Genomic DNA, 26,732 nt, shown 5'->3' on the forward strand with positions numbered 1-26,732 from the left:
ATAGAGAGAGAAGGCTTTTATCGTTCGTCCTGCGTATCGTAATAGTACAGTCCAATCCGAGGCGCCACCAATGGCGGGGACGGTACCAATGGTGTGAAAGAGGGGGGAAGTGTTGCCTCCTGTCTCCTTGTGGTATCACCAAGGGCTCAGTCTGCAGGGTTTTTCTGAGCAACGAGGAGGGTGTCGAGGTAGGGAAGGATAGGTAGTGGGGGATTTTCCTTCCCCCTATGACATTGGCAAGGAGTGAGGTTGCTTTGCTCCTTAATGGGGCAGGTGTGTGTGCAGCAAAGCTGATGGGGGGTAATGATAAAGTTGGTAAAACTAAAGACCAAAGAATGCAGCGGTGGGGAGATTGCATGTTGTGCCCCTGCATGCATTTCTGATCTTGCCATAGCTCTTTTTTTTCTTTTTTTTTGCAGCAGGGTCATTTCTGCCTTTTGCTTAGGATAAATGGCAACAGCAGCAGCAGCTGCATCAATTGCTGAATTTATTATTTATTTATTTATTTATTATGTATTTATTTATTAATCCATTCATTCAAGTATGCATTGGTGGTATACAAAGATATAACAATGTTTATATACATAATACTAGTGTGTGTGTGTGAGAGAGAGAGAGAGAGAGAGATTAGGACAGGGAATGGAAGGCACTCTGGTGCACTTATTTATTTATTTATTTATTTTTATTCACTTACTTACTTACTTACTTACTTACCTACCTACCTACCTACCTACCTACCTACCTACCTACTTACTTACTTACTTACTTACTTACTTACTTATTTATTTACTTATTTATTGGATTTGTATGCCGCCCCTCTCCGGAGACTCGGGGCGGCTAACAGCAATAATAAAACAATGTACAATAATAATCCAATAAATACTAAAAATGATTTAAAACCCATTAATATAAAAAAAAACCAAACATACATACAGACATACCGTACATGAAATTGTAAACGCCCAGGGGGAAAGAGCATTTCAATTCCCCCATGCCTGGCGACAGAGGTGGGTTTTAAGTAGCTTACGAAAGGCAAGGAGGGTGGGGGCAATTCTAATCTCTGGGGGGGAGTTGGTTCCAGAGGGCCAGGGCCACCACAGAGAAGGCTCTTCCCCTGGGTCCCGCCAAGCGGCATTGTTTAGTTGTTTAGGACTTATGCTCACCCCTTACTGACCTCTTAGGAATCGGGAGAGGTCAACAGTGGATAGTCTAAGGGTAAACTTTTGGGGGTTAGGTGATGATACTACAGAGTCCGGTAGTGAGTTCCATGCATTAACTACTCAGTTATTAAAGTCGTATTTCTTACAGTCGAGTTTGGAGCGGTTTACTTTAAGTTTGTATCTGTTTTGTGCGCGTGTATTTTTGTGGTTGGAGCTGAAGTAGCCATAGCTTCTAATAACCGTAGTAATAGTCGTCTTAGTGGGTAGCTTATAATGCCCAAAGGGAGTGCCACTTTGCCACCATTGTCTCTGCATGAGTCCCTGTTCTGGCTTTGCATTCTACCAGTTTATGCTACATCCCTCCTTTGTGGAGCTGCAGGCAACAAAACTGGAACAACCTTATTTATGACCTTGTCTGTCAACCTGTCAACTTTGAACAGCTTGCCTCCAGAAATTGTTGAATGCCCCAATACTGGAAGTTTTTAAGCAAAATATATTCTTTCCCCCTAGGCCTTTACAATTTATGCATGGTATGTTTGTTTGTTTGTTTGTTTGTATGTATGTTTGGTTTTACAAATAGGGGTTTTTTAATTGTTTTAGTATTAGTTTTAGTATTGGATTTACATGATGTTTTGTACTATTGTTGTTAGCCGCCCCGAGTCTACGGAGAGGGGCGGCATACAAATCCAATAAATAAATGTTGGATAACCATCTGACTGAAGTAGTGTAGAGTTTCCTTCCTAAGCAGGGGATTAGACTAGAAGACCTCCAAGGTCCCTTCCAACTCTGTTGTTCTTGTTATTATTGTTGTTGTTATTGTTATAACCTGAGCCACTTTTAAAGAGGCGTGGATTCTGGGAATCGAAGCCTCCCAATTAAAAAGCCGTATCTTAATTGCTGTTGAACTACGTAAATGAGGCTACAATTGGAACAGATTGTTTCTATTGTAGCAAGATAATTGATAGCAATAGCGCTTAGACTTGTATACCGCTTCCTAGTGCTTTTACAGCCCTCTCCAAGCAGTTTACAGAGTCAGCCTCTTGCCCCCAACAATCTGGGTTCTCATTTTACCCACCTCGGAAGGATGGAAGGCTGAGTCAACCTTGAGTCGGTTGGATTTGAACTGCTGAACTGCAGCTAGCAAACAGTCAGCTGAAGTGGCCTGCAGTGTTGCACTCTAACCACTGTGCCACCTCTAATATATGGGAGTTCAGCTAGGCAATTATCCTCTGAAACTGAAGCTGGATCTGATGTCAATTTCCAGATTTTCTTTTATGTGTAACTTTTTCTGTTTAAACGAAAATCATGTTGTCTTGTTCTGAGAGATTGGAGGAGAATGTTCTGATTCATGAATTGAATAGAATAGAGTAGAGTAGAATAGAATTCTTTATTGGCCAAGTGTGTTTGGACACACAAGGAATTTGTCTTGGCGTATATGCTCTCAGTGTACATAAAAAAATATATAGGTTTGTCAAGAATCATGTTGTACAACACTTAATGATTGTCATAAAGGTCAAATAAGCAATGAAGAAACAATCAATATTAATAAAAATCTTAGGATGCAAGCAACGTTACAGTCATACACTCCTAAGTGGGAGGAAAAGGATGATAGGAATGATGAGAAAAAGCTAGTAGAAATAGACTTAGTAAAAAGTTTGACAGTTTTGAAATAATTATTTGTTTAGCAGAGTGATGGCATTCGGGGAAAAACTCTTCTTGTGTCTAATTGGTTTGGCGTGCAGTGCTCTGTAGCGACGTTTTGAGGGTAGGAGTTGAAACAGTTTATGTCCAGGATGCGAGGGGTCAATAAATATTTTCCCCGCCCTCTTTTTGACTCGTGCAGTATACAGGTCCTCAATGGAAGGCAGGTTGGTAGCAATTGTTTTTTCTGCAGTCTGTGTCGGTTTTGTTGGGTTGCAGAACCAAACCAGACAGTTATGGAGGTGCAAATGACAATTATTGATATATTTTTATATGTTGGCCCCCACTTCTTCTTTTGAGTGGGCCAACTACTTAGCAGGGAGATGGGGAGGTGGGGGTTTCTTGTTTGTTTTAATCATCCATTGTTATCTAACCATTTATGCTCCCCCCTCCCCCTTTCTATCATCCCCAATCTTCCTTCTTGGCTTAAAGGATGGCAGCTCGACGTGTGATAAAAGTGGTCTTGGTGGATCTCAGTGGTACGCTCCATATAGAAGACTCAGCTGTGCCAGGAGCCCAGGAAGCACTTAGAAGGCAAGTTATATCTTCCCAAGTTCCAAGTGACAGTTTTGCAAATTCCATACATAAGAAAGAGGCTTTTGCAGGCACTTTCCCCCAACCCCTTCTTTGCATAGTTGCATTCCCTATCTATCTATCTATCTATCTATCTATCTATCTATCTATCTATCTATCCATTCATTCATTCATTTATTCATTTATTTATTCATTCATTCATTCATTTATTTATTTATTTTTGTCCAATACACAATACATATTGAAGAGAATAGACATGAAGTATTATATATAAAGAAAAGATATAAAAATAGAGGAGAAGATATGTGAAAGGAAGAAAAGATATATATGAGATAAGGAGAGACAATTGGACAGGGGACGAAAGGCACACTTGTGCACTTATGTACGCCCCTTACTGACCTCTTAGGGACCTGGAGAGGTCAATCGTGGATAGTCTAGGGGAGAAATGTTGGGGGTTAGGGGTTGACACTACTGAGTCCGGTAATGAGTTCCACGCTTCGATAACTCGATTGCTAAAGTCATATTTTTTACAGTCAAGCTTGGAGCGATTAATATTAAGTTTGAATTTGTTGCATGCTCTTGTGTTGTTGCGGTTGAAGCTGAAGTAGACATTGACAGGCAAGACGTTGCTGCATATTATCTTGTGGGCAATACTTAGATCGTGTTTTAGGTGTCGTAGTTCTAAGCTTTCTAGACCCAGGATTGATAGTCTGCTTTGGTAGGGCATTCTGTTTCGAGTGGAGGGGTGAAGGGCTCTTCTGGTGAAGTATCTTTGGACGTTTTCTAGGGTGTTGATGTCTGAGATGTGGTATGGGTTCCAGACAGATGCAAGGATGGGTCTGGCAAAAGTTTTGTAGGCTCTTGTGAGTAGTGTGAGATTGCCAGAGCAGAAGCTGCTTAGGATCAGGTTAACAACTCTAGAAGCCTTTTTGGCAATATTGTTGCAGGCAGTGTTCCCTCTAATATTTTTTGGGGGTGGGCGGAAAAGTATAGTGTCTGAGTGGCAGTCCCTTTGGGACTGGGCGGCACAGAAATATTAAACAAACAAACAAACAAACAAACAAATAAAAAACCCACCCTGTTTTGTCTGAGAGAATTTCAAAATAAAATACTGTACTGTGTGTCTATAACAGTGAGCTCATAATAGGGCAACTCTATCAATATCAAAATGCCACTTAAATAGTTGAGCTAGTTTCAAACTAGATTTTGATTTTCTTTCTCTCTTCCTTACTCCCGTTCTTTTTCCTTCTCTTTTCCTTCCTCTCTTTTTTCTATCTGTTTCTCTCTCTTCCTCTCTCTCTCCTTCCCTCTCACTCTTTCCCTCTCGGCTTCTGGGCAGGTTTGGAAAACTCTGAGTTGATGATGATTTTTAAGCGAGCGATTGCTCACTGCTCAGCTTAGAGGGAACTATGGTTGCAGGGTGCTTTAGCATTTAGGTCATTTGATATTAGTATTCCAAGGTCTTTTACTGAGTGGGATTGGCTGTGAGATTTTGTTTATTCAGTTTATATATGAGGTTTGGATTCGTTTTGCCGATGTGGAGGGTAGAGCATTTGTTGGTTGATATTTGAAGTTGCCAGGTGTTAGACCAATCTGAGACAAAGTCGAGGTCTTTTTGGAGAGTAGATGTGTTTGTTGTCCGTGGTGTTGAATAGTTTTACATCGTCGGCAAAAAGAGCACAGTTGCTTGTGATATGATCGCAGAGGTCGTTGATGAAGAGAATGAAAAGAGTAGGACCTAGTGCGCTGCCCCGGGGAACGCCACTTTTGACAGGGACGGGGTTGGAAATGGCACTTCCAATTTTGACAACTTGTTGCCTAATTGACAGGAATGCAGTAATCCAGCTGTGGAGGAATCCTGAGATGCCATAGGATTTGAGTTTTAGGAGTAATTTGTCGTGAACCACTGAGTCGAAGGCTTTGGAAAATTGTCCTCTTGTATCAAAAGCAGCTAATATTTAAGGCTCCTGTTTATTTAGTTATTAATTATTTTATTTATTGGTCAATTTAGATACTACCCATCTCACTCACAGAATGAATGGCTGTGGAAGGTGTCCAATTAAAACCTAAAAAATCTAAAAACCATATAAAAACGCAGTACATCAGTAAAAGAGCCAGTTAAAAAACCCAGAATGAAATATATTAAAAGTGAAAATGCAGGGGGACAGCTGTTGAGGCATCAACCACTTCCAGGGTTGAATATTCCTAGGGCAGTGATGGCGAATCTTTTTTTCCTCGGGTGCCCACACCCATAAGTCAATGCCTTTCTGCTTTGTGCTTGTAAATATGTATATATGTAAATAATACTTGTTTAGCATACTAAGTCTGTGTCATTACTGGCTGTATCACACATCCACACTCTTACCAAAAACTCTGCTCTGCGTATGTCAAAGGTCTCGCAGCCTAGCTGCACCGAGACATACTAACAACAACAACAACAATAATAATAATAACATCATCCTAAGCTGCATCAACAGAGGGATACACTCCAAGACCAGGGAAGTCATAATACCACTCTACTACGCCCTGGTCAGACCACATCTGGAGTACTGCATCCAGTTCTGGTCACCACACTTCAAAAGAGACATTGAAACTCTGCAGAAGGTGCAGAAAAGAGCAACCAAAATGATTAGGCGACTTGAAACGAAGACTTACGAAGAGAGATTGTGGGAACTGGGCATGGATAGCCTAGAGAAAAGGAGGGGCAGAGCAGACATGATAGCTGTATACAGGGATATGAGGGGTTGCCACAGAGAGGAAGGGGTCACTCTATTCTCCAGAGTACCAGAGGGCCGGACGAGGAACAACGGCTGGAAGCTGACCAAGGAGAGATTCAACCTAGAAGTAAGGAAGAACTTCCTGACGGTCAGAGCGATCAACCATTGGAACAACCTGCCTGCGGAGTTTGTGAACTCCCCAATTCTGGACACTTTCAAGAGGAGATTGGACTGCCATTTGGCTGGGGTGCTTTAGGATTCCTGCTCAGGCAGGGGGTTGGACTTGATGACCTGCATAGTTCCTTTCAACTCTAACAATAAATAAAAATAAATAGTAGTAGCAGTAGCAATAGTAGTAGTTGTTGTTGTTTTGGGGCTCAATTGTGGTCGTACGTCGAGGACTCCTATGGTGGGATTATACACAAAAGTACCTCTTTGATCCAAAAACTTCTCTTTTTGTCCCGGCCAGGTTGCGCTCTGCTCCCGTGGCCATCCGGTTTGTGACAAACACGACAAAGGAGTGCAAACAAGACTTGCTGGAGAGGCTGAAGAAACTGGAGTTTGACATTAAGGAAGACGAGATCTTCACTTCTCTGACGGCAGCCCGAAATCTGTTGGAGCAGAAAAAGGTCCGGCCTTTGTTGATGGTGGAGAAAAATGCTTTGCATGATTTTGCAGGTATTATTTTATTTTATTTTACTTTATTTTATTACATTATAGTACGCCACACTATACTTTATTTTATTTTATTTTATTTTGTTAATTTAATTTAATTTATTAGATTTGTATGCCGCCCCTCTCCGGAGACTCGGGGCGGCTTTATTTACTTATATATTTGTCAAACAATTATAGGATGGTAATTTATTTATTTATTAACTCTTCGGAGAGGGGTGGCATACAAATCTAATTAATAATAATAATAATAATAATAATAATAATAATAATAATAATAATAATAATAATAATTGGACTGTATGCTGCCCCTCTCCATGGACTTGGGGGGCGGCTCACAATATATAGTGAAAATACAACAGTAAAGTTATCCAATTAATATACTAAAAGGTTCTTAAATTTCTTAAAATAAAACATTAGAAAAGTAATGATAAAAAGTAATGATAAAACACAATCGCATAGTAGGACAGGGACAGTGTTGTGGTTGGCTCTGGCTCAGCTCCTGCCCCAAGGAATGTGGAGGTGGATGCAGGGGAAACATCAACATGTCATAGGCCTGTTTTATTGCCGACAGAGTCAGGTAGTGCAGTTTCCTTGGACGAAGAAGAAGGTGGGGGTGACTTGGAAGAGGGGGGCTTGGCACACAGCCCAGGAAGCCAATCTCCATTATCTTCGGTCAATTCGGATGAGGAAGTGTTAGACCCACGCAGGCGCAGAATTATGCATCGAAGAGACCAATTGAGGACATATTACAGGAGATAAGAGTTTGGGTGGGGCTCCAGTAATTAGAGCTGCTGATATAAATAGCAGCATGTTGGCTTGGCTGTTGTGGAAGATTATCTGATCGTTGTTTCTTCATGACTGTACCTTGCTGTTTCCAGACTTTGTTTGTTGATTATTCATGACTTTGAAACCAAAGCAGAGCAAAGTGTGTGTGTCTCACTTCGTGGAAGAAGGAGGGCTGTGATCTTTCTTCACAGCTGCTAGCTAAGTACTTAAGGACTGATTAAGGGGATTGTACAGCCTACAAGGTTGTTTTGGTAGTGCTCTTTGCAATAGAAAAAGGGTGCTTTGTTTCTTTTGAATTTTTGTGATAAAGAACATTGTTTTTGAACTTGTGTGTGTGTGTGTCTGAAATTTGTACCCTTGAATTTTTCGGGAGACTCATATCATAGAGCCCGGCAGAACAGATGGTAGGCACAATGGTGCACTTATGCACGCCCCTTAAAGACCTCTTAGAAAGGGAGAGGGGTCAATTTTAGGTAGTCTAAGGTGAAAGGTTTTGGGGTTAGGAGTAAAAACCACAGACTCAGGTAGTGCATTCCAGGCGTTGATCACTCTATTGCTGAAGTCGTATTTTTTAAATAAATAAATACTCACTGTACTTATTGTCTCACTGTTTTTAAAGGAAACATGGAAAATTAAATTCTATTTAAATTCAGTTTAAAAATTCTATCTTAAAAAAAAGAAAAAAAATTCCACCCACTTTGGTCTTATAGTCTGAAAAATATGGTACTGCTTCACTGAATGACTGAGTTACCAGTCCTAATTGTGGTTATTAACGAGGACTACCTGTAACTTACATATGCAGTTAGTTTTCTGATATACAGTAGCTGCACATGAAATCCAGCTCCTATCTTAAAATAAATCCAAGTTACACAACTTTGGTATTTTGGTGGTACAACTGTTTGATAAAAAGTCAGGCTTGATTTAAAAATAGAGAAATTCAAGAGAATGTTGGTTGATTTTTCTGCTAAAATAAATATATTGGATATAGATATTAATTAATTAATTGAACATAGATATTCCTGAATGGCAGTCCTCTTGATAATTCCAAGGTCTGTGTAGTTACCAATATGGACTCAGCAAACAATTATTGGAAAGCTGAAAGCAGCTTGAGACAAATTCCATTTGTGTTGTGTTGTGTTTCGGCATACGTGGACAAGCTAAATTTGCCTGCTGTTCTATCTTCCCCCCTAGCCCCCCCCCCCCCCCGGTCCGTGTAGGACATTGAAACATCTTAATGTAAGACAGATTTAAAAGTTTAGTTCAATCAGATTGTGTTTCCTGTCTTTAGATCAATTCTGTGTCCAATCCCATTGGGATTCGTGACTTTTCCTTCCCTTCACCTAAAATGCTTTATATCCATTTGTGTGTGTGTGTGTCTCCAGTACTTTTAAGTACGATGAAAGATGTTTAAGCCCCTGTTAGTAACTACTATGGAATTATTCTTGGATAATCTTCGTTTAAGATAGCTTGCAAGCCAGATGAATGTAAGCCATTCTTTGCTTAATGGAGCCAGATGCTCCCAGGGAGTGTTGCAAAGTAAGTCAAGTAAATACATAAAAATACACATTGGAGAATCTCTCGTTGCTGCCCGTCCTTTTTTTTTGCCTTTCATAAAGACGCCGTCCCTTTAAAAAAATATCCTGGGCCTAGAGCAGTGTTTAGATATCTCAGGGCAGTGATGGCGAACCATTTTTTCCCTTGGGTGTCGGAAGACCATGAGTCTGTGCAATTGCGCATGTGTGGGTGCCAACACCCATAAGTCACTGCATGGGGAGGACGAAAACAGCTTTCCCCGTCTACCAGAGGCCCTCTGGAGGCTGCAAATTACCTGTTTCTCAACTTCTGGTGGGCCCAGTAGGCTTGTGTTTCGACATCCTCAGGCTTCCCTGGAACCAGGGCAGGGTAAAAATGCCCTCCCCCACCCCACTGGAGGCTCTCTGGAAGCCAAAAACGCCCTCCCAGGGCCTCCTTGCGAGCCAAAAATCAGCTGGCTGGTACACACATGCACATTGGAGCTGAGTTAGGGCAATGGTTCGCGTGCCGGCAGATATGGCTCTGCGTGCCACCTGTGGCACCCGTGCCATAGGTTCACCATAACTGTCTCAGGGGTTGCCACAAAGAAGAGGGAGTCAAGAGGGAGACTAGACTTTCAATCCTGGGCCTAGAAAGCTTAGAACTAAGATGCCTTAAACAAGATCTAAGTATTGCCCACAAGATCATATGCTGCAACGCCGACTACTTCAGCTTCAACCACAACAACACAAGAGCACACAACAGATTTAAACTTAATATTAACCGCTCCAAACTTGACTGTAAAAAATATGACTTCAGTAACCGAGTTGTCGAAGCGTGGAACTCATTACCAGACTCCATAGTGTCATCCCCAAACCCCCAACAATTTACCCTTAGATTATCCACGGTTGACCTATCCAGATTCCTAAGTGGTCAGTAAGAGGCGAGTACAAGTGCACTAGAGTGCCTTCCATCCCCTGTCCTATTGCTCTCCTATATCTCCTATACCTTTCTTCTATTCCTATATCTCTTCTTCTATTCTTTCTTAGATATATTTTGTTATGAGTATCTCCTCTATAACCTTCATCATGTATTTTCCTATGTGTGTGTGTGTGTATATATATATATACAGTCGCCTACCACACCAGCTGCGATGCATCCCTGGTGGAAACTAAACAAGAAGAGAAGCAATCTCGAACTAAGGAGAAATTTTCTGTCAGTTAGAACAATTAAACCAGTGGAACAGCTTGCCTCCAGAAGTTGTGAATGCTCCAACACTGGAAGTTTTTAAGAAGATGTTGGATAACCATTTGTCTGAAGTAGTGTAGGGTTTCCTACTTAAGCAGGGGGTTGACTAGAAGACCTCCAAGGTCCCTTCCAACTTTGTTTATTCTATTCTATTCTATTTCTATTCTGATAAATATGCTGAATCTCCATGCAGGTTCGTAGTCTGCTGGAATTAAGCATTTAGTGGATTTTTTTTTAAAAAAAAATTCCTAAATTCATTACTTTATAAATAACACAAGGCAGTGAACATACCTAATATTCCTTCCTCCTCCTCCTATTTTCCCCACAGCAACAGTCCGGTGATGGGATGAGAGAGAGTGATTTGTCCAAAGTCACCCTTCCAGCTTTTGTGCCCAGGGCAGGACTAGAACTCACAGTCTCCTGGTGATTGGCCTAAAGTCACCCAACTATGGAAAATAAATTATAAGATGACACTTTCTATACCATATAAAGAAAATCTACATAAAATGTTTTCCAGATTACATTATGCCCCAGCACGCTTAGCCAAAATACACCCGAGTATAAGCAACAAATCTGGAAGTACAAATTAAACATTGGAACATATTATCACATTTGGTGGTTATGTCCGGAAGCTTTGGTCGCGTTGATGGATGATCTCTGGCGGGCCCGGGACAGGGGTTTATCCTCTGTCCTGGTGCTCCTCGATCTCTCAGCGGCTTTCGATACCATCGACCATGGTATCCTTCTGCACCGGTTGGAGGGGTTGGGGGTGGGAGGCACTGTGCTTCAGTGGTTCTCCTCCTACCTCTCCAGTCGGACGCAGTCGGTGTTAGTGGGGGGTCAGAGGTTGGCTCCGAGGTCTCTCCCTTGTGGAGTGCCTCAGGGGTCGGTCCTCTCCCCCTTGCTATTTAACATCTACATGAAACCGCTGGGTGAGATCATCCAAGGACATGGGGTGAAGTATCATCAATATGCCGATGATACCCAGCTTTACATCTCCACCCCATGCCCAGTCAACGAAGCGGTGGAAGTGATGTGCCGGTGCCTGGAGGCTGTTGGGGCCTGGATGGGTGTCAACAGACTCAAACTCAACCCGGATAAGACGGAGTGGCTGTGGGTTCTGCCTCCCAAGGACAATCCCATCTGTCCGTCCATTACCCTGGGGGGGGGGGGAATTACTGACCCCCTCAGAGAGGGTCCGCAACTTGGGCGTCCTCCTCGATCCACAGCTCACATTAGAAAACCATCTCTCAGCTGTGGCGAGGGGGGCGTTTGCCCAGGTTCGCCTGGTGCACCAGTTGCGGCCCTATCTGGACCGGGACTCATTGCTCACAGTCACTCATGCCCTCATCACCTCGAGGTTCGACTACTGTAAAGTGTTCGGAAACTTCAGATCGTGCAGAATGCAGCTGCGAGAGCAGTCATGGGCTTACCCAGGTATGCCCATGTTTCACCATCACTCCGCAGTCTGCATTGGCTGCCGATCAGTTTCCGGTCACAATTCAAAGTGTTGGTTATGACCTTTAAAGCCCTTCATGGCATCGGACCAGAATATCTCCGAGACCGCCTTCTGCCGCACGAATCCCAGCGACCGATTAGGTCCCACAGAGTGGGCCTCCTCCGGGTCCCGTCAACTAAACAATGTCGGTTGGCAGGCCCCAGGGGGAGAGCCTTCTCTGTGGCGGCACCGACTCTCTGGAACCAACTCCCCCCGGAGATCAGAACTGCCCCTACTCTTCCTGCCTTCCGTAAACTCCTCAAAACCCACCTTTGCCGTCAGGCATGGGGGAACTAAACATCTCCCCCTGGGCACATTTAATTTATACATGGTATGCCTGTGTGTGTGTCTGTTAGTATATGGGGTTTTTTAAATCTTTAAATACAGTGATCCCTCGAGTTTCGCGATCTCGATCTTCGCGAAAACGCTATATCGCGATTTTTCAGCAATTGTTACCATCTCGATCTTCGCGAACACTATATCGCGATTTTCCCCACCCGATCAGGTCACTCTCTTCCTTCCTTTCTCATCTTTCTTTCTCTCTCTCTATGTTGCTTCTTCCTCTCTCACACTCTCTTCCTCCCTCTCTCATCTCTTTCTTTCCTTCTCTCTCTTTCTCTCCCCCTCTTGCTCTCGAGCGGCCGCCTAGCAGCTGATCTGCTCGGCAGCGCAGCAGCAGCGAGGAGCCGAAGATCTTCGGCTCCTCGCTGGTGCTGCGCTGCCGAGCAGATCAACTGCTAGGCGGACGAAGGAACGTTCCCTGGGTCTTCCCCGCCGCCTCGGATCCTCGCTGATGCCCGCCCGCCGTTTGCCGCTCGCCCCGTTCGGCGGCCGCACGTCCCGTTCGCCCGCCGCTCGCCCCGTTCGCCAGCTGCTCCCCTCGTTCGCCCCCCACTCCCCTCGTTCGCCCGCCGCTTGCCTCATTCGCCCGCCGCTCCCCTCGTTCGCCCCCCACTCCCCTCGTTCGCCCGCCGCTCCCCTCGTTCGCCCCCCACTCCCCTCGTTCGCCCGCCGCTCGCTTCGTTCGCCCGCCGCTATCGAACTTGCTATCGAGCCTGCTAATGAAATCCAACCCGCAGCGGCCCTTTCCCTCTCCAGGCTGCGGGAGGGGTCCGGAGAACAATGCCTGGCGCCGCGCTCCCGGCTGGGCTTTTTCCCCCCATTTCCCCTCGGGTGGAATTTCAGACCCTCCGCCGGTTGGATTTCATTAGCAGGCTCGATAGCAAGTTCTTCCTCCCTTTAGAAAGCCCCGCAGCCTCCTCCGCCCGGCGAGGCCGCCAGCGAGGACCCGCAAAGCCGCCGCCGCCGCAGCGAGGCCAAGCCGCCCGCTCCCACGGCACGGGCTCCCAACACAGCGCCGCTCAGCCCGCCCTCGGCGATGCCTCCGCGGATCTGCAAACCCAGCCGAGTGACGCCTCTGGTCTGGGCGAAGGCAGTGGGCAGGCCCCGCCGCAGCAGTCCCCGCGGGCACCGCGCGCCAAGGGCCGGCCAGGCCGCCGGCCAACAAAGGGGCTCCCTCGCCTCCCTCGGGCAGGTTTACAAAGGCAGCGCGGCAACTTGGAGCCCGGCACGCCCCGCAGCCCTCGCCTCGCCCGCCCCCGCCTGGCCGGCGCTCCGGCTACCCCCGGCTGAGGAAGAACCGAGTAGCCCCCGCCCTCCCCCGCCCGGCTCCCTTCAGCCCCCCGGGGCCAAGCGGGCGGGGGGCGGGCGGGACTTCGCCTGTCTCCGCCGCCAGCATCGCCCCTCCGGCGGGCCGGCCTCCCCCGCCCGCCTCTGCTGCAGCCGCCGCCGCCTCCCCGACTGGCACAAAAGGGCCCCGCCCGCCCCGCCCCGAACCTTACCTTGCGAGTTTTTGGCTGCGGGGGGAGAAGTAGGATTTTCCTAACTCCCTCCCCCTGCAGCCAAAAACTCAAAGCCTGTATCCTGCCGCCCGGTTTACCCAGGACACGAGCGGCGAAGTGACTTGGAGGAATGGAAAGTCCAAACCGCCCGGTTTCAGTGGGGTTTCCCCGTTGCCCAGGGATTCCTTCGCCCGAACGGAGGTGGCTGTGGTGGGTTCAGGAATCCCTGGGCAACGGGGAAACCCCACTGAAACCGGGCGGGTTAAGCCTCCTTCGGCGACTGCGGAACTGCTTGCTGTCAACTTTGCACTGGGCAAAGAACTCTTCACCTCCCGCCAGGCACGGACGAAAGGCGTGGAAGTCTATTGTAGCAGCTGCTACAGCGGAGACATTTGGGGGGGGGGGGGGAGGCAGGAGGCAGGAGATCCGGCCCTTCACTTGCCCTCCCAGCAAAAGGCAAAGCCGCGCAGCTCCCCAGCCGCCAAAGGAGGCTTAACCCCACCCCTCTGTCCCACTCATCGCCCGTGGTCGGCATAACCTCCTCCTGCCTATCCTCGCTCTTCTGCCGGCCACGGGCGATGGGTGGGACAGAGGGGTGGGGTTAAGCCTCCTTTGGCGGCTGGGGAGCTGCGCGGCTTTGCCTTTTGCTGGGAGGGCAAGTGAAGGGCCGGATCTCCTGCCTCCTGCCTCCCCCCCCCAAATGTCTCCGCTGTAGCAGCTGCTACAATAGACTTCCACGCCTTTCGTCCGTGCCTGGCGGGAGGTGAAGAGTTCTTTGCCCAGTGCAAAGTTGACAGCAAGCAGTTCCGCAGTCGCCGAAGGAGGCTTAACCCGCCCGGTTTCAGTGGGGTTTCCCCGTTGCCCAGGGATTCCTGAACCCACCACAGCCACCTCCGTTCGGGCGAAGGAATCCCTGGGCAACGGGGAAACCCCACTGAAACCGGGCGGGTTAAGCCTCCTTCGGCGACTGCGGAACTGCTTGCTGTCAACTTTGCACTGGGCAAAGAACTCTTCACCTCCCGCCAGGCACGGACGAAAGGCGTGGAAGTCTATTGTAGCAGCTGCTACAGCGGAGACATTTTGGGGGGGAGGCAGGAGGCAGGAGATCCGGCCCTTCACTTGCCCTCCCAGCAAAAGGCAAAGCCGCGCAGCTCCCCAGCCGCCAAAGGAGGCTTAACCCCACCCCTCTGTCCCACTCATCGCCCGTGGTCGGCATAACCTCCTCCTGCCTATCCCCGCTCTTCTGCCGGCCACGGGCGATGGGTGGGACAGAGGGGTGGGGTTAAGCCTCCTTTGGCGGCTGGGGAGCTGCGCGGCTTTGCCTTTTGCTGGGAGGGCAAGTGAAGGGCCAGATCTCCTGCCTCCTGCCTCCCCCCCCCAATGTCTCTGCTGTAGCAGCTGCTACAATAGACTTCCACGCCTTTCGTCCGTGCCTGGCGGGAGGTGAAGAGTTCTTTGCCCAGTGCAAAGTTGACAGCAAGCAGTTCCGCAGTCGCCGAAGGAGGCTTAACCCCACCCCTCTGTCCCACCCATCGCCCGTGGCCAGCAGAAGAGCGGGGATAGGCAGGAGGAGGTTATGCCGACCACGGGCGATGGGTGGGACAGAGGGGTGGGGTTAAGCCTCCTTTGGCGGCTGGGGAGCTGCGCGGCTTTGCCTTTTGCTGGGAGGGCAAGTGAAGGGCCGGATCTCCTGCCTCCTGCCTCCCCCCCAAAATGTCTCCGCTGTAGCAGCTGCTACAATAGACTTCCACGCCTTTCGTCCGTGCCTGGCGGGAGGTGAAGAGTTCTTTGCCCAGTGCAAAGTTGACAGCAAGCAGTTCCGCAGTCGCCGAAGGAGGCTTAACCCGCCCGGTTTCAGTGGGGTTTCCCCGTTGCCCAGGGATTCCTGAACCCACCACAGCCACCTCCGTTCGGGCGAAGGAATCCCTGGGCAACGGGGAAACCCCACTGAAACCGGGCGGGTTAAGCCTCCTTCGGCGACTGCGGAACTGCTTGCTGTCAACTTTGCACTGGGCAAAGAACTCTTCACCTCCCGCCAGGCACGGACGAAAGGCGTGGAAGTCTATTGTAGCAGCTGCTACAGCGGAGACATTGGGGGGGGGGGAGGCAGGAGGCAGGAGATCCGGCCCTTCACTTGCCCTCCCAGCAAAAGGCAAAGCCGCGCAGCTCCCCAGCCGCCAAAGGAGGCTTAACCCCACCCCTCTGTCCCACCCATCGCCCGTGGCCGGCAGAAGAGCGGGGATAGGCAGGAGGAGGTTATGCCGACCACGGGCGATGAGTGGGACAGAGGGGTGGGGTTAAGCCTCCTTTGGCGGCTGGGGAGCTGCGCGGCTTTGCCTTTTGCTGGGAGGGCAAGTGAAGGGCCGGATCTCCTGCCTCCTGCCTCCCCCCCCCCCCAATGTCTCCGCTGTAGCAGCTGCTACAATAGACTTCCACGCCTTTCGTCCGTGCCTGGCGGGAGGTGAAGAGTTCTTTGCCCAGTGCAAAGTTGACAGCAAGCAGTTCCGCAGTCGCCGAAGGAGGCTTAACCCGCCCGGTTTCAGTGGGGTTTCCCCGTTGCCCAGGGATTCCTGAACCCACCACAGCCACCTCCGTTCGGGCGAAGGAATCCCTGGGCAACGGGGAAACCCCACTGAAACCGGGCGGTTTGGACTTTCCATTCCTCCAAGTCACTTCGCCGCTCGTGTCCTGGGTAAACCGGGCGGCAGGATACAGGCTTTGAGTTTTTGGCTGCAGGGGGAGGGAGTTAGGAAAATCCTACTTCTCCCCCCGCAGCCAAAAACTCGCAAGGTAAGGTTCGGGGCGGGGCGGGCGGGGCCCTTTTGTGCCAGTCGGGGAGGCGGCGGCGGCTGCAGCAGAGGCGGGCGGGGGAGGCCGGCCTGCCGGAGGGGCGATGCTGGCGGCGGAGACAGGCGAAGTCCCGCCCGCCCCCCGCCCGCTTGGCCCCGGGGGGCTGAAGGGAGCCGGGCGGGGGAGGGCGGGGGCTACTCGGTTCTTCCTCAGCCGGGGGTAGCCGGAGCGCCGGCCAGGCGGGGGCGGGCGAGGCGAGGGCTGCGGGGCGTGCCGGGCTCCAAGTTGCCGCGCTGCCTTTGTAAACCTGCCCGAGGGAGGCGAGGGAGCCCCTTTGTTGGCCGGCGGCCTGGCCGGCCCTTGGCGCGCGGTGCCCGCGGGGACTGCTGCGGCGGGGCCTGCCCACTGCCTTCGCCCAGACCAGAGGCGTCGCTTGGCTGGGTTTGCAGATCCGCGGAGGCATCGCCGAGGGCGGGCTGAGCGGCGCTGTGTTGGGAGCCTGTGCCGTGGGAGCGGGCGGCTTGGCCTCGCTGCGGCGGCTTTGCGGGTCCTCGCTGGCGGCCTCGCCGGGCGGAGGAGGCTGCGGGGCTTTCTAAAGGGAGGAAGAACTTGCTATCGAGCCTGCTAATGAAATCCAACCGGCGGAGGGTCTGAAATTCCACCCGAGGGGAAATGGGGGAAAAAAGCCCAGCCAGGAGCGCGGCGCCAGGCATTGTTCTCCGGACCCCTCCCGCAGCCTGGAGAGGGAAAGGGCCGCTGCGGGTTGGATTTCATTAGCAGGCTCGATAGCAAGTTCGATAGCGGCGGGCGAATGAGGCGAGCGGCGGGCGAACGAGGGGAGTGGGGGGCGAACGAGGGGAGCGGCGGGCGAACGAGGGGAATGGGGGGAGAACGAGGGGAGCGGCGGGCGAACGGGGCGAGCGGCGGGCGAACGGGATGTGCGGCCGCCGAACGGGGCGAGCGGCAAACGGCGGGCGGGCATCAGCGAGGATCCGAGGCGGCGGGGAAGACCCAGGGAACGTTCCTTCGGCCGCCCAACAGCTGATCTGCTCGGTAGCGCGGCAGCAGCGAGGAGCCGAAGATGAGGTTTCCCCGTTGCCCAGGCAAAGGGGAAACCCCATCTTCGGCTCCTCGCTGCTGCCGCGCTACCGAGCAGATCAGCTGTTGGGCGGCTGAAGGAACCTTCCCTTGGTCTTCCCCACCGCCCACACGCAAACTTCACCATCTGCAAATGTGCGGCCATGAAAAAAATGGCCGCACATGCGCAGATGGTGTTTTTACTTCCGCACCGCTATATCGCGAAAAATCGAGTTTCGCGAGGGGTCTTGGAACGGAACCCTCGCGAAACTCGAGGGATCACTGTATTTTAATTAATTGAATTATTTATGATTTGTTTTACACTTGTTGTGAGCCGCCCCGAGTCTTCGGAGAGGGGCGGCATACAAATCCAAATAATTAATAAAAATAAATAAATAAATAAAGGAAATTTTGGATTAGAACTCAGACCTGGCTGGAAGAAATATTGGCATACAAATTAGAAACAAAACCTGAAATGTATTTATTAGGAATAATCAGAGGCCAACACAGCAAAGAAGACTATTACCTAATAACACACATACTAACATCAGCAAGATTGGCATTCGCACAAACCCGGAAACAAGAAAAGATACCAAATGAAGAGATGGTGATTAAAAAAATGTTGGACTGTGCTAAATTAAGTAAATTAACGTATGAAATACAGAACAAACAAAATAAGAACTACTATAGAGTGTGGGAGAAACTGTATAACTGTATAGCAAAAAGAAAAGAAAGGGAATTAGTATTAAGGGAACATAAGGTATTTAAAACAGAATTGTAAGATATTAGCCATTATGTATATAAATAAGTTTAAATGTTTAATGTTGTTTGTATGTTTGTTGATATAAAATAAAAAAATAAATTATAAAGTCACCCATCCAGCTTTTGTACCTATGGCAGGACTGGAACTCGCAGTCTCTTGGTGATTGACCTACAATCACCCATCCAACTCTCATGCCTCAGGCGGGACTTGAACTCACAGTCTCCTGGTGATTGGCCCAAAATCACCCTTCCAGCTTTCGTGCCTAAGGCAGCCCTAGAACTCACCGTCTCCGGGTGGTTGACCTAAAGTCACCCAGCTGGCTTTTATTTGTCTTAGGTGGGACTAGAACTCACAATTGCTGGGTGATTAGGCAAAGTCACCCCGCAGGTTTTTGGGGAAAAAGAAAGCCAGGCCACCCATGAGAACCCTTCCTCTGTAGGGACGTGGCTAGGACTCGCTTTAACAGATGCCTGCATTTTCCTCTAGGCATAGACACAAGCGATCCGAATGCCGTAGTGGTTGGCTTGGCTCCGGACCAGTTCAACTATCAAACTATGAACAGAGCTTTCAGGTAAGCAGGAATAAGCCCCTCCCCACTTGAATTGTTCACGTGGGGTCCTGCTCTCCAGCTTACTGGGTACTATAGTGGGCCCTCATCAGGGGCAGATTGCTATTTCCGCCACTACTGGTGCAACTAGTAGTCTACTAGTCTACGGAGAGGGGCGGCATACAAATCCAATAAATAAGTAAGTAAGTAAGTAAGTAAGTAAGTAAGTAAGTAAGTAAACTAACTAGCTAGCCAGCTAACTAACTAAGTAACCAACCAACCAACCAACCAACTAACTAACTAACTAACTAACTAGTTCTCATCCTACCATAAGAGTTCTGATGTAGCTTCTTTTGTGGACGGTTGCCAAGAGCAATATGTAATGTTGGTGTTTATCAGCCTTCTTCCAAAAGACTTTGGCAGAGTAATTAACATTGTTTGAGACTAATGATGGCTGAGAATAAACAGATTTCATAACTGTTGAAATACAAGAGTTATCCGGAAAGTAAGGTTACAAGGCACATAGCTCTCGCGGGAATGTTCGCGGGGGAAGTTGGTATTACTATCGTGTAGCGGGAAGCCAGCGGAAGAGAACGAGCAGTGCCAGGGGTCAGTAGATCATTGACTGGCATTGTGGCGATGGTTAGAGATGAGTGTCCTCATTCCGCTTCCCTCCAAGTGCGAAGTGCGCGCTGTGATACGCTACCTGAATGCTAAGGGCATGAACGCTGCTGCAATAGGTGCCAAAGATTTGTGTGCGATGGGTGTTCAAGATTTTTCTCACCGATTGCTGAGTTTTGAATTTTTTTTGGCTGAAGGAGAATGGGTATGATGCCACTGCATTGATTGATGTTTGCTCTCTGGCGTAGGGTGATAACCCAAGTTTCATCTCCTGCCACTATCCAGTTGAAAAAACCCTTCAATCTCGCAACTTTCAAGAAATTCTTGGGTTGCACTAACTCTGTCGATTTTGTGTGCTTCATTAAGCATCTTGGGCACCCATCACAGCAGCGTTCCTGCCCTTAGCATTTAGGTAGCGTATTACAGCACGCACTTATCACTTGGTGGGAAATGGAATGAGGATGCTCAACTCTAACCTTCGCCACAATGCCAGTCGATGATCTACTGACCGCTGGCACTACTCGTTCTCTTCCGCTGCTTCCCACTACACAATAGTAATACCAAGTTCTCCCGCGAACATTCCCACAAGAGTTATGTGACTTGTAATAATAATTATTATTATCATTATTATTATTATAAGTCACGTAACTTGTGGGAATGTTCGTGGGAGAAATTGGTTTTATTATATTATAATAATATATTATAATATATTATAAATTTATATTATAATATATTATAAATTTATATATTATAAATATATTATTTATTTTATTATTATTATTATTATTATTATTATTATTATTATTATTATTATTATTATTATTACAAGTCACGTAACTCTTGTGGGAATGTTCGTGGGAGAAGTTGGTTTTATTATATTATAATATATTATAATTATATTATACTATTATTATTATTATTATTATTATTATTATTATTATTATTATTTATTAGATTTGTATGCTGCCCCTCTCCTAGAACTCGGGGCGGCTCACAACAATAATAACAAAGTACAAATCCAATATCTAAAAACACAATTTAAAAACCCTTATTTAATAAAATAATCACACAACCCAATCAAACCGTACATAAAACAGTAGTTAGGGGAGGTGTCAATTTCCCCATGCCTGGCGGCAAAGATGCGTTTTCAACAACTTATGAAAGGCAAGGAGGGAGGGGGCTGTTCTGATCTCCGGGGGGAATTGATTCCAGAGGGCCGGGGCTGCCACAGAGAAGGCTCTTCCCCTGGGCCCCGCCAGACGATGTTGCTTAGTCGACAGGACCCGGACAAGGCCCACTCTGTGGGACCTAATTGGCCGCTGGGATTCGTGCGGCAGAAGATGGTCCCTGAGGTATTCTGGTCCGATGCCATGTAGGGCTTTTTTGTAACCTGACTTTCTGGATAACCCTCGTAAAAAGAGGTTTTGCGGGACTCCTTTTGTGTTTTATGATTTATCAGGAAGCTTAGCTCTTGTCTCCTTCCTCTTCCAAGGTTAGTGCTGGACGGGGCTCCCCTCATAGCTATTCACAAGGCAAGGTATTACAAGAGGAAAGATGGCCTTGCCCTCGGCCCAGGGCCCTTTGTGACCGGCCTGGAGTATGCCACTGACCAGAAAGCCACGGTGGTGGGGAAACCGGAGCAGACATTTTTCCTGGAGGCCTTGCGTGGAACCAACTGTGGACCTGAAGAAGCCATCATGATCGGCGATGTGAGTCCCTTGAATCCTTTCAAACTTGCTTGGTTGCTTGGTTGTTGAAGAGCCAGGGTGGTGCCGTGGTTAGAGTGCAGCACTGTAAGCTACTTCAGCTAACTGCTAGCTGTAGTTCAGCGGTTCAAATCTCACCACCGGCACAAGGTTGACTCAGCCTTCCATCCTTCCGAGGTGGGGGCATGTTGGGGTACCACACAGATGGTGCACACAGATGGTGCTAAGCAAGGATAGGGAAGCCAATTAAAGTTACGGCTTAATTGTTCCGGTTGCTACCGTGTTTCCCCAAAAATAAGACACTGTCTTATATTAATTTTGGCTCCAAAAGTTGTGCTACGTCTTATTTTCGGGGGGGGTCCCTTATATTTCTCAAATAAGACAAATTCACAGGCAGAAAAGCTGACACCCCCAAAGAAAGTGTACCGTACGATACACTGATTACAGTACGGTATCTGTCAGTATGGCACCCACACACACAAACGACGGCACTTACATGGTACAACAGTATACTCCCGCTATTGCAGCTTGCAGCCACCAGAGGAACTACTGTCTACGCACTGTAGTGGAGACTGTAATGGCGGTGAGACAGCAGCAGACTGTGTCTGCTGTACTGGACGGTACAAAGCGATGGAAGGGGCCAGCAGGGGACGCCACATTATTACAGAACCGCTAGGAACAGCTTTGAATGGTATCGTATGTTTTTCCACTGTACCGTATGTAAACTTGACTACACCTTATTTTTGGGGGGTGCCTTATATTAGCAAATTCTGCAAAACCTCTGACATGCCTTACTTTCGGGGTACGACTTATTTTCGGGGAAACAGGGTAGGCAGATACATGGAACACCGATCTGAGCTTTCCTGGTTTCAGGTCCATGATGCTAGAGGTAGTCCTCAATTTATGACCATCGCTGAGCCCAGCCTGTTCAGTGAGACAACTTTTCTTGTGTCCATTGTTAAGCGAATCACCGCAGTTGATGAATTAGTAACCTGGTTGTGAAGTGGATCTGACTTCCCCGTTGACTTTGCTCATTGAGAAGGTTGCTGGGGTGGCGGAGTGGTTAGAGTGCAGCACTTCAGGCTACTTCAGCTAACTGCTAGTTGTAGTTCAGCAGTTCAAATCTCACCACCAGCTCAAGGTTGACTCGACCTTTCATCCTTCCGAGGTGGGTAAAATGAGGACCCGGATTGTGGAGGCAATATGCTGGCTGTTAAAAAGTGCTATTGCTAATACAACGAGGACCCAGATTTTTTATTTTATTTATTTATTTATTTATTTTGTCCAATACACAATACATATTGAAGAGGATAGACATGAAGTATTATACAGTATATAAAGAAAAGATATAAAAGTAGAGGAGAAGATATATGAAAGGAAGAAAAGATAAATGAGATAAGGAGAGACAATTGGACAGGGGACAAAAGGCACTCTAGTGCACTTATGTACGCCCCTTACTGACCTCTTAGGAACCTGGAGAGGTCAATCGTGGATAGTCTAAGGGAGAAATGTTGGGGGTTAGGGGTTGACACTACTGAGTCCGGTAATGAGTTCCACGCTTCGACAACTCGATTGCTAAAGTCATATTTTTTTACAGTCAAGCTTGGAGCGATTAATATTAAATTTGAATTTGTTGCGTGCTCTTGTGTTGTTGCGGTTGAAGCTGAAGTAGTCATTGACAGGTAGGACGTTGCAGCATATGATCTTGTGGGCAATACTTAGATCGTGTTTTAGGCGTCGTAGTTCTAAGCTTTCTAGACCCAGGATTGATAGTCTGCTTTTGTAGGGCATTCTGTTTCGAGTGGAGAAGTGAAGGGCTCTTCTGGTGAAATATCTTTGGACATTTTCTAGGGTGTTGATGTCCGAGATGTGGTGTGGGTTCCAGACAGATGAACTGTATTCAAGGATTGGTCTGGCAAAAGTTTTGTAGGATTGTTGGGGACAAGAGGCTGATTTTGTAAACTGCTTAGAGAGGGCTGCAAAAGCACTATGAGGCAGTATATAAGTCTAAATGGTAAATGCTATTGCTGTGTTTATTTAGATATTTTTGGAATTTTTATAGCTGCCCTTCTCAGCAAACAACCTGGGCGGTTTACCATTCAAAATACAGTATCATTAAAGAATATTAATGATGGACTTAATTAGACATTAATGGAGATTTATCTCGATGATGAAATTAGAAGGTGTGTGTGATGATAACTGAAATTAAATAGATGGGATTTACAAATGTATAATTTGATTATATAATAATTACTAATCCAAAACTATTTTATTGTAACAAAACAGAAGGTATATGGTTTTTTTGTATTTTATGATGTGGAGGGAAAAAATGTTTTTTTACTTTGAGCAAAATACAGTATTAACAGACTTCATAAAACATTTAAAAGTTGTTCATTTTTATCTGATAACATGTAATGTACCAAAGATGTTTGTTCAAAAGGCAAATAATAGCAATAGTGTTCTGTCTAGGGACGGGCCCGATTGGAATAAAGAAACACGCAACCACACAGAAATCAAACTAAAAACTACATTACTGAAAAACAGGCCTACTAGGGCCTATCGGAAGTCTGGAAATGGGCCATTTCCGGCCTAGCAGGCTTCAGGGAGGCCATTTCCGGCCTAGCAGGCTTCAGGGAGGCCATTTCCGGCCTAGCAGGCTTCAGGGAGGCCATTTCCGGCCTAGCAGGCTTCAGGGAGGCCCTTTCCGGCCTAGCAGGCTTCAGGGAGGCCCTTTCCGGCCTAGCAGGCTTCAGCGAGGCCCTTTCCGGCCTAGCAGGCTTCAGGGAGGCCCTTTCCGGCCTAGCAGGCTTCAGGGAGGCCATTTCCGGCCTAGCAGGCTTCAGGGAGGCCATTTCCGGCCTAGCAGGCTTCAGGGAGGCCATTTCCAGCCTAGCAGGCTTCAGGGAGGCCCTTTCTGGCCTAGCAGGCTTCAGGGAGGCCCTTTCCGGCCTAGCAGGCTTCAGGAGGCCCTTTCCGGCCTAGCAGGCTTCAGCGAGGCCCTTTCCGGCCTAGCAGACTTCAGGGAGGCCATTTCCGGCCTAGCAGGCTTCAGCGAGGCCTGCTAGGCCCCAAATGGGGCACGGGAGGTTCTTGTGCAGGGAAACACAGGGGAGTTGCGTGTGCATGCATGGAAGTGGTGCAGCACAGGGGAGGGGGTTGTGCACACATGGGTGTGTTTGTACGCGCAATCACTTTCGGCACTTGAGGAAAAAATGATCACCATCACTGATGTAGGGTTTCCTGCCTAAGCAGAGGTCCCTTCCAACTCTGTTATTCTATTTTATTTTATTTTTTATTTTTTAATTTTATTTCTTTTATATTTTTTATTTTATTTTATTTTATTTTTCATTTCTCTTGCATTTCTTTCATGGGCTACAAAAATGGTGGAAGGTCTTAAGCATAAAACCTATCAGGAAAGACGTCATGAATTCAATCTGTATAGTCTTGAGGACAGAAGGGAAATGGGGGGACATGATCGAAACATTTAAATATGTTAAAGGATTAAATAAGGTTCAGGAGGGAAGTGTTTTTAATAGGAAAGTAAACACAAGAACAAGGGGGCACAATCTGAGGTTAGTTGGGGGAAAGATCAGAAGCAACATGAGAAAATATTATTTCACTGAAAGAGTAGTAGATGCTTGGAACAAACTTCCAGCAGACGTGGTTGGTAAATCCACAGTAACTGAATTTAAACATGCCTGGGATAAACATATATCCATCCTAAGATAAAAGGGCAGACTAGATGGATCATGAGGTCTTTTTCTGCTGTCAATCTTCTATGTTTCTATTTTCTATTTGCAGGACTGCAGGGATGATGTTGGAGGTGCCCAGAATGCTGGCATGCTGGGAATACTGGTGAAGACCGGTAAGTAGCGACACCTGGGCACTAAAAGAACTACACTTGTGTTTTGACCAGCTCTGTCAGTTAGCAGCAATTAAGCCCAAAAGAAGAGTCGGACTCCAAATTAATATGTACAATAGTCTATTTACAGAGCAAAGTGCTGGAAACAGTGAGGAACTCAAAGGAATGGCACTTTGCCTGCCAAGACTCCAGCATTATCAGTCCAACTGATAATAAATTCAATTCAATTCATTAGATTTGTATGCCGCCCCTCTCCGAATGTCCAACAGAAAGTTGTAAATTAAAGCCAATTAATTCCGGCAGGAACAGATACTCACAAATGTTTCTCAAGACTAGATTTTGCAAGGTTGCAATTTTTTTTGCAAAAAACGGGGTGCAGAGAGGGTTTGGGAGGCCTGCAGAGTGCTCCTGAAGGCTAGGGTGGGGGGACAAAACCTTTTTTTGTTCCAAATGTGAAATAATGAACTTGGGGAAAAGGAATCCTCAATCCGAGTATTGTATTGACAGTTCTGTGTTAGCAAAAACTTCAGAAGAGAAGGATTTAGGGGTCGTGATTACTGACAGTCTCAAAATGGGTGAGCAGTGCGGTCAGGCGGTAGGGAAAGCAAGTAGGATGCTTGGCTGCGTAGCTAGAGATATAACAAGCAGGAAGAGGGAGATTGTGATCCCGCTGTATAGAGCGCTGGTGAGACCCCATTTGGAATACTGTGTTCAGTTCTGGAGACCTCACCTACAAAAAGAGACAGATAAAATTGAACGGGTCCAAAGATGGGCTACAAAAATGGTGGAAGGTCTTAAGCATAAAACTTATCAGGAAAGACTTAATGAACTCAATCTGTATAGTCTGGAGGACAGAAGGGAAAGGGGGGACATGATCGAAACATTTAAATACGTTAAAGGGTTAAATAAAGGTTCAGGAGTGGAGTATTTTTAATAGGAAAGTGAACACAAGAACAAGGGGACCCAATCTGAGGTTAGTTGGGGGAAAGATTAGAAGCAACGTGAGAAAATATTATTTTACCGAAAGAGTAGTAGATGCTTGGAACAAACCTCCAGCAGACATGGTTGGTAAATCCACAGTAACTAAATTTAAACATGTCTGGGATAAACATATATCCATCCTAAGATAAAATACAGGAAATAGTATAGGGCAGACTAGATGGACCATGAAGTCTTTTTCTGTCGTCAATCTTCTATGTCTCTATGTCTCTTATCTCTTTGAAATCTTGGGCGTCTTATAGTCTGAACTATTTATTTCTGATTTTCTAATTGCAGGGAAATATCGAGATGCCGATGAAGGCAAAATCAATCCACCCCCTTACTTAATCTGCGAGAGCTTTCCACATGCCGTGGAACACATCCTCCGACATCTGCTTTGAAGAAGCGCTACAACTTTTGTGCCACTAAATGAATTGGCCCACAGCATCCTTTGCAGAGCGTTCGGACTTTCTTGGGGCATTGCCACTGGACTCTACCCTTTGGGGGACTGTGATGAAACGAATGTTCTCAGCGTAATAATTGCTTCCCACACCCCGAAAAGTTATCCTGTCCAACAGGAGTTTGTGCCCAACTTTCCTGTCTTACCTTGCTCAGTTCCTGAAAGCAGAGAGGGGAAATTTGTGAGGTTCAATAAGGAAGGAAATACGTGACTTGAAATGCGAGAGGGGTGGCAAATAAATTTGATAATAATAATA

The 26,732-nt window shown here is 47.3% G+C and overlaps 1 protein-coding gene across 5 annotated transcripts; it reads left to right on the plus strand.

Annotated features, from left to right (window-relative positions):
• Positions 1–26,732, plus strand: HDHD2 (haloacid dehalogenase like hydrolase domain containing 2). 5 transcript variants are annotated; one of them, XM_070736416.1, is made up of 7 exons: positions 1–188; positions 3,294–3,395; positions 6,582–6,790; positions 18,789–18,873; positions 20,963–21,179; positions 24,978–25,041; positions 26,314–26,732. In XM_070736416.1, exons 2-7 carry the CDS (start codon positions 3,295–3,297, stop codon positions 26,415–26,417), a joined length of 780 nt encoding a protein of 259 aa, XP_070592517.1. In that variant the 5' UTR covers positions 1–188; position 3,294; the 3' UTR covers positions 26,418–26,732. The 5 variants fall into 5 exon arrangements, with proteins under 5 accessions (XP_070592517.1, XP_070592522.1, XP_070592520.1 ...); XM_070736419.1 differs by having other exon boundaries at positions 18–82; XM_070736417.1 differs by having other exon boundaries at positions 31–91.

Source organism: Erythrolamprus reginae, chromosome 2 (assembly GCF_031021105.1).
Source record: "Erythrolamprus reginae isolate rEryReg1 chromosome 2, rEryReg1.hap1, whole genome shotgun sequence".
Classification (NCBI taxonomy): domain Eukaryota; kingdom Metazoa; phylum Chordata; class Lepidosauria; order Squamata; family Dipsadidae; genus Erythrolamprus; species Erythrolamprus reginae.

What these genes read in the sequence shown, in the direction of transcription:
- HDHD2 (XM_070736416.1), top strand. Translation starts at nt 3,295, where the DNA reads ATGGCAGCTCGACGTGTGATAAAAGTGGTCTTGGTGGATCTCAGTGGT. An exon ending in AAGCCATCATGATCGGCGAT is followed by an intron (nt 21,180 to 24,977) that starts GTGAGTCCCTTG and finishes TTCTATTTGCAG; the next exon opens with GACTGCAGGGATGATGTTGG. An exon ending in GGGAATACTGGTGAAGACCG is followed by an intron (nt 25,042 to 26,313) that starts GTAAGTAGCGAC and finishes TTCTAATTGCAG; the next exon opens with GGAAATATCGAGATGCCGAT.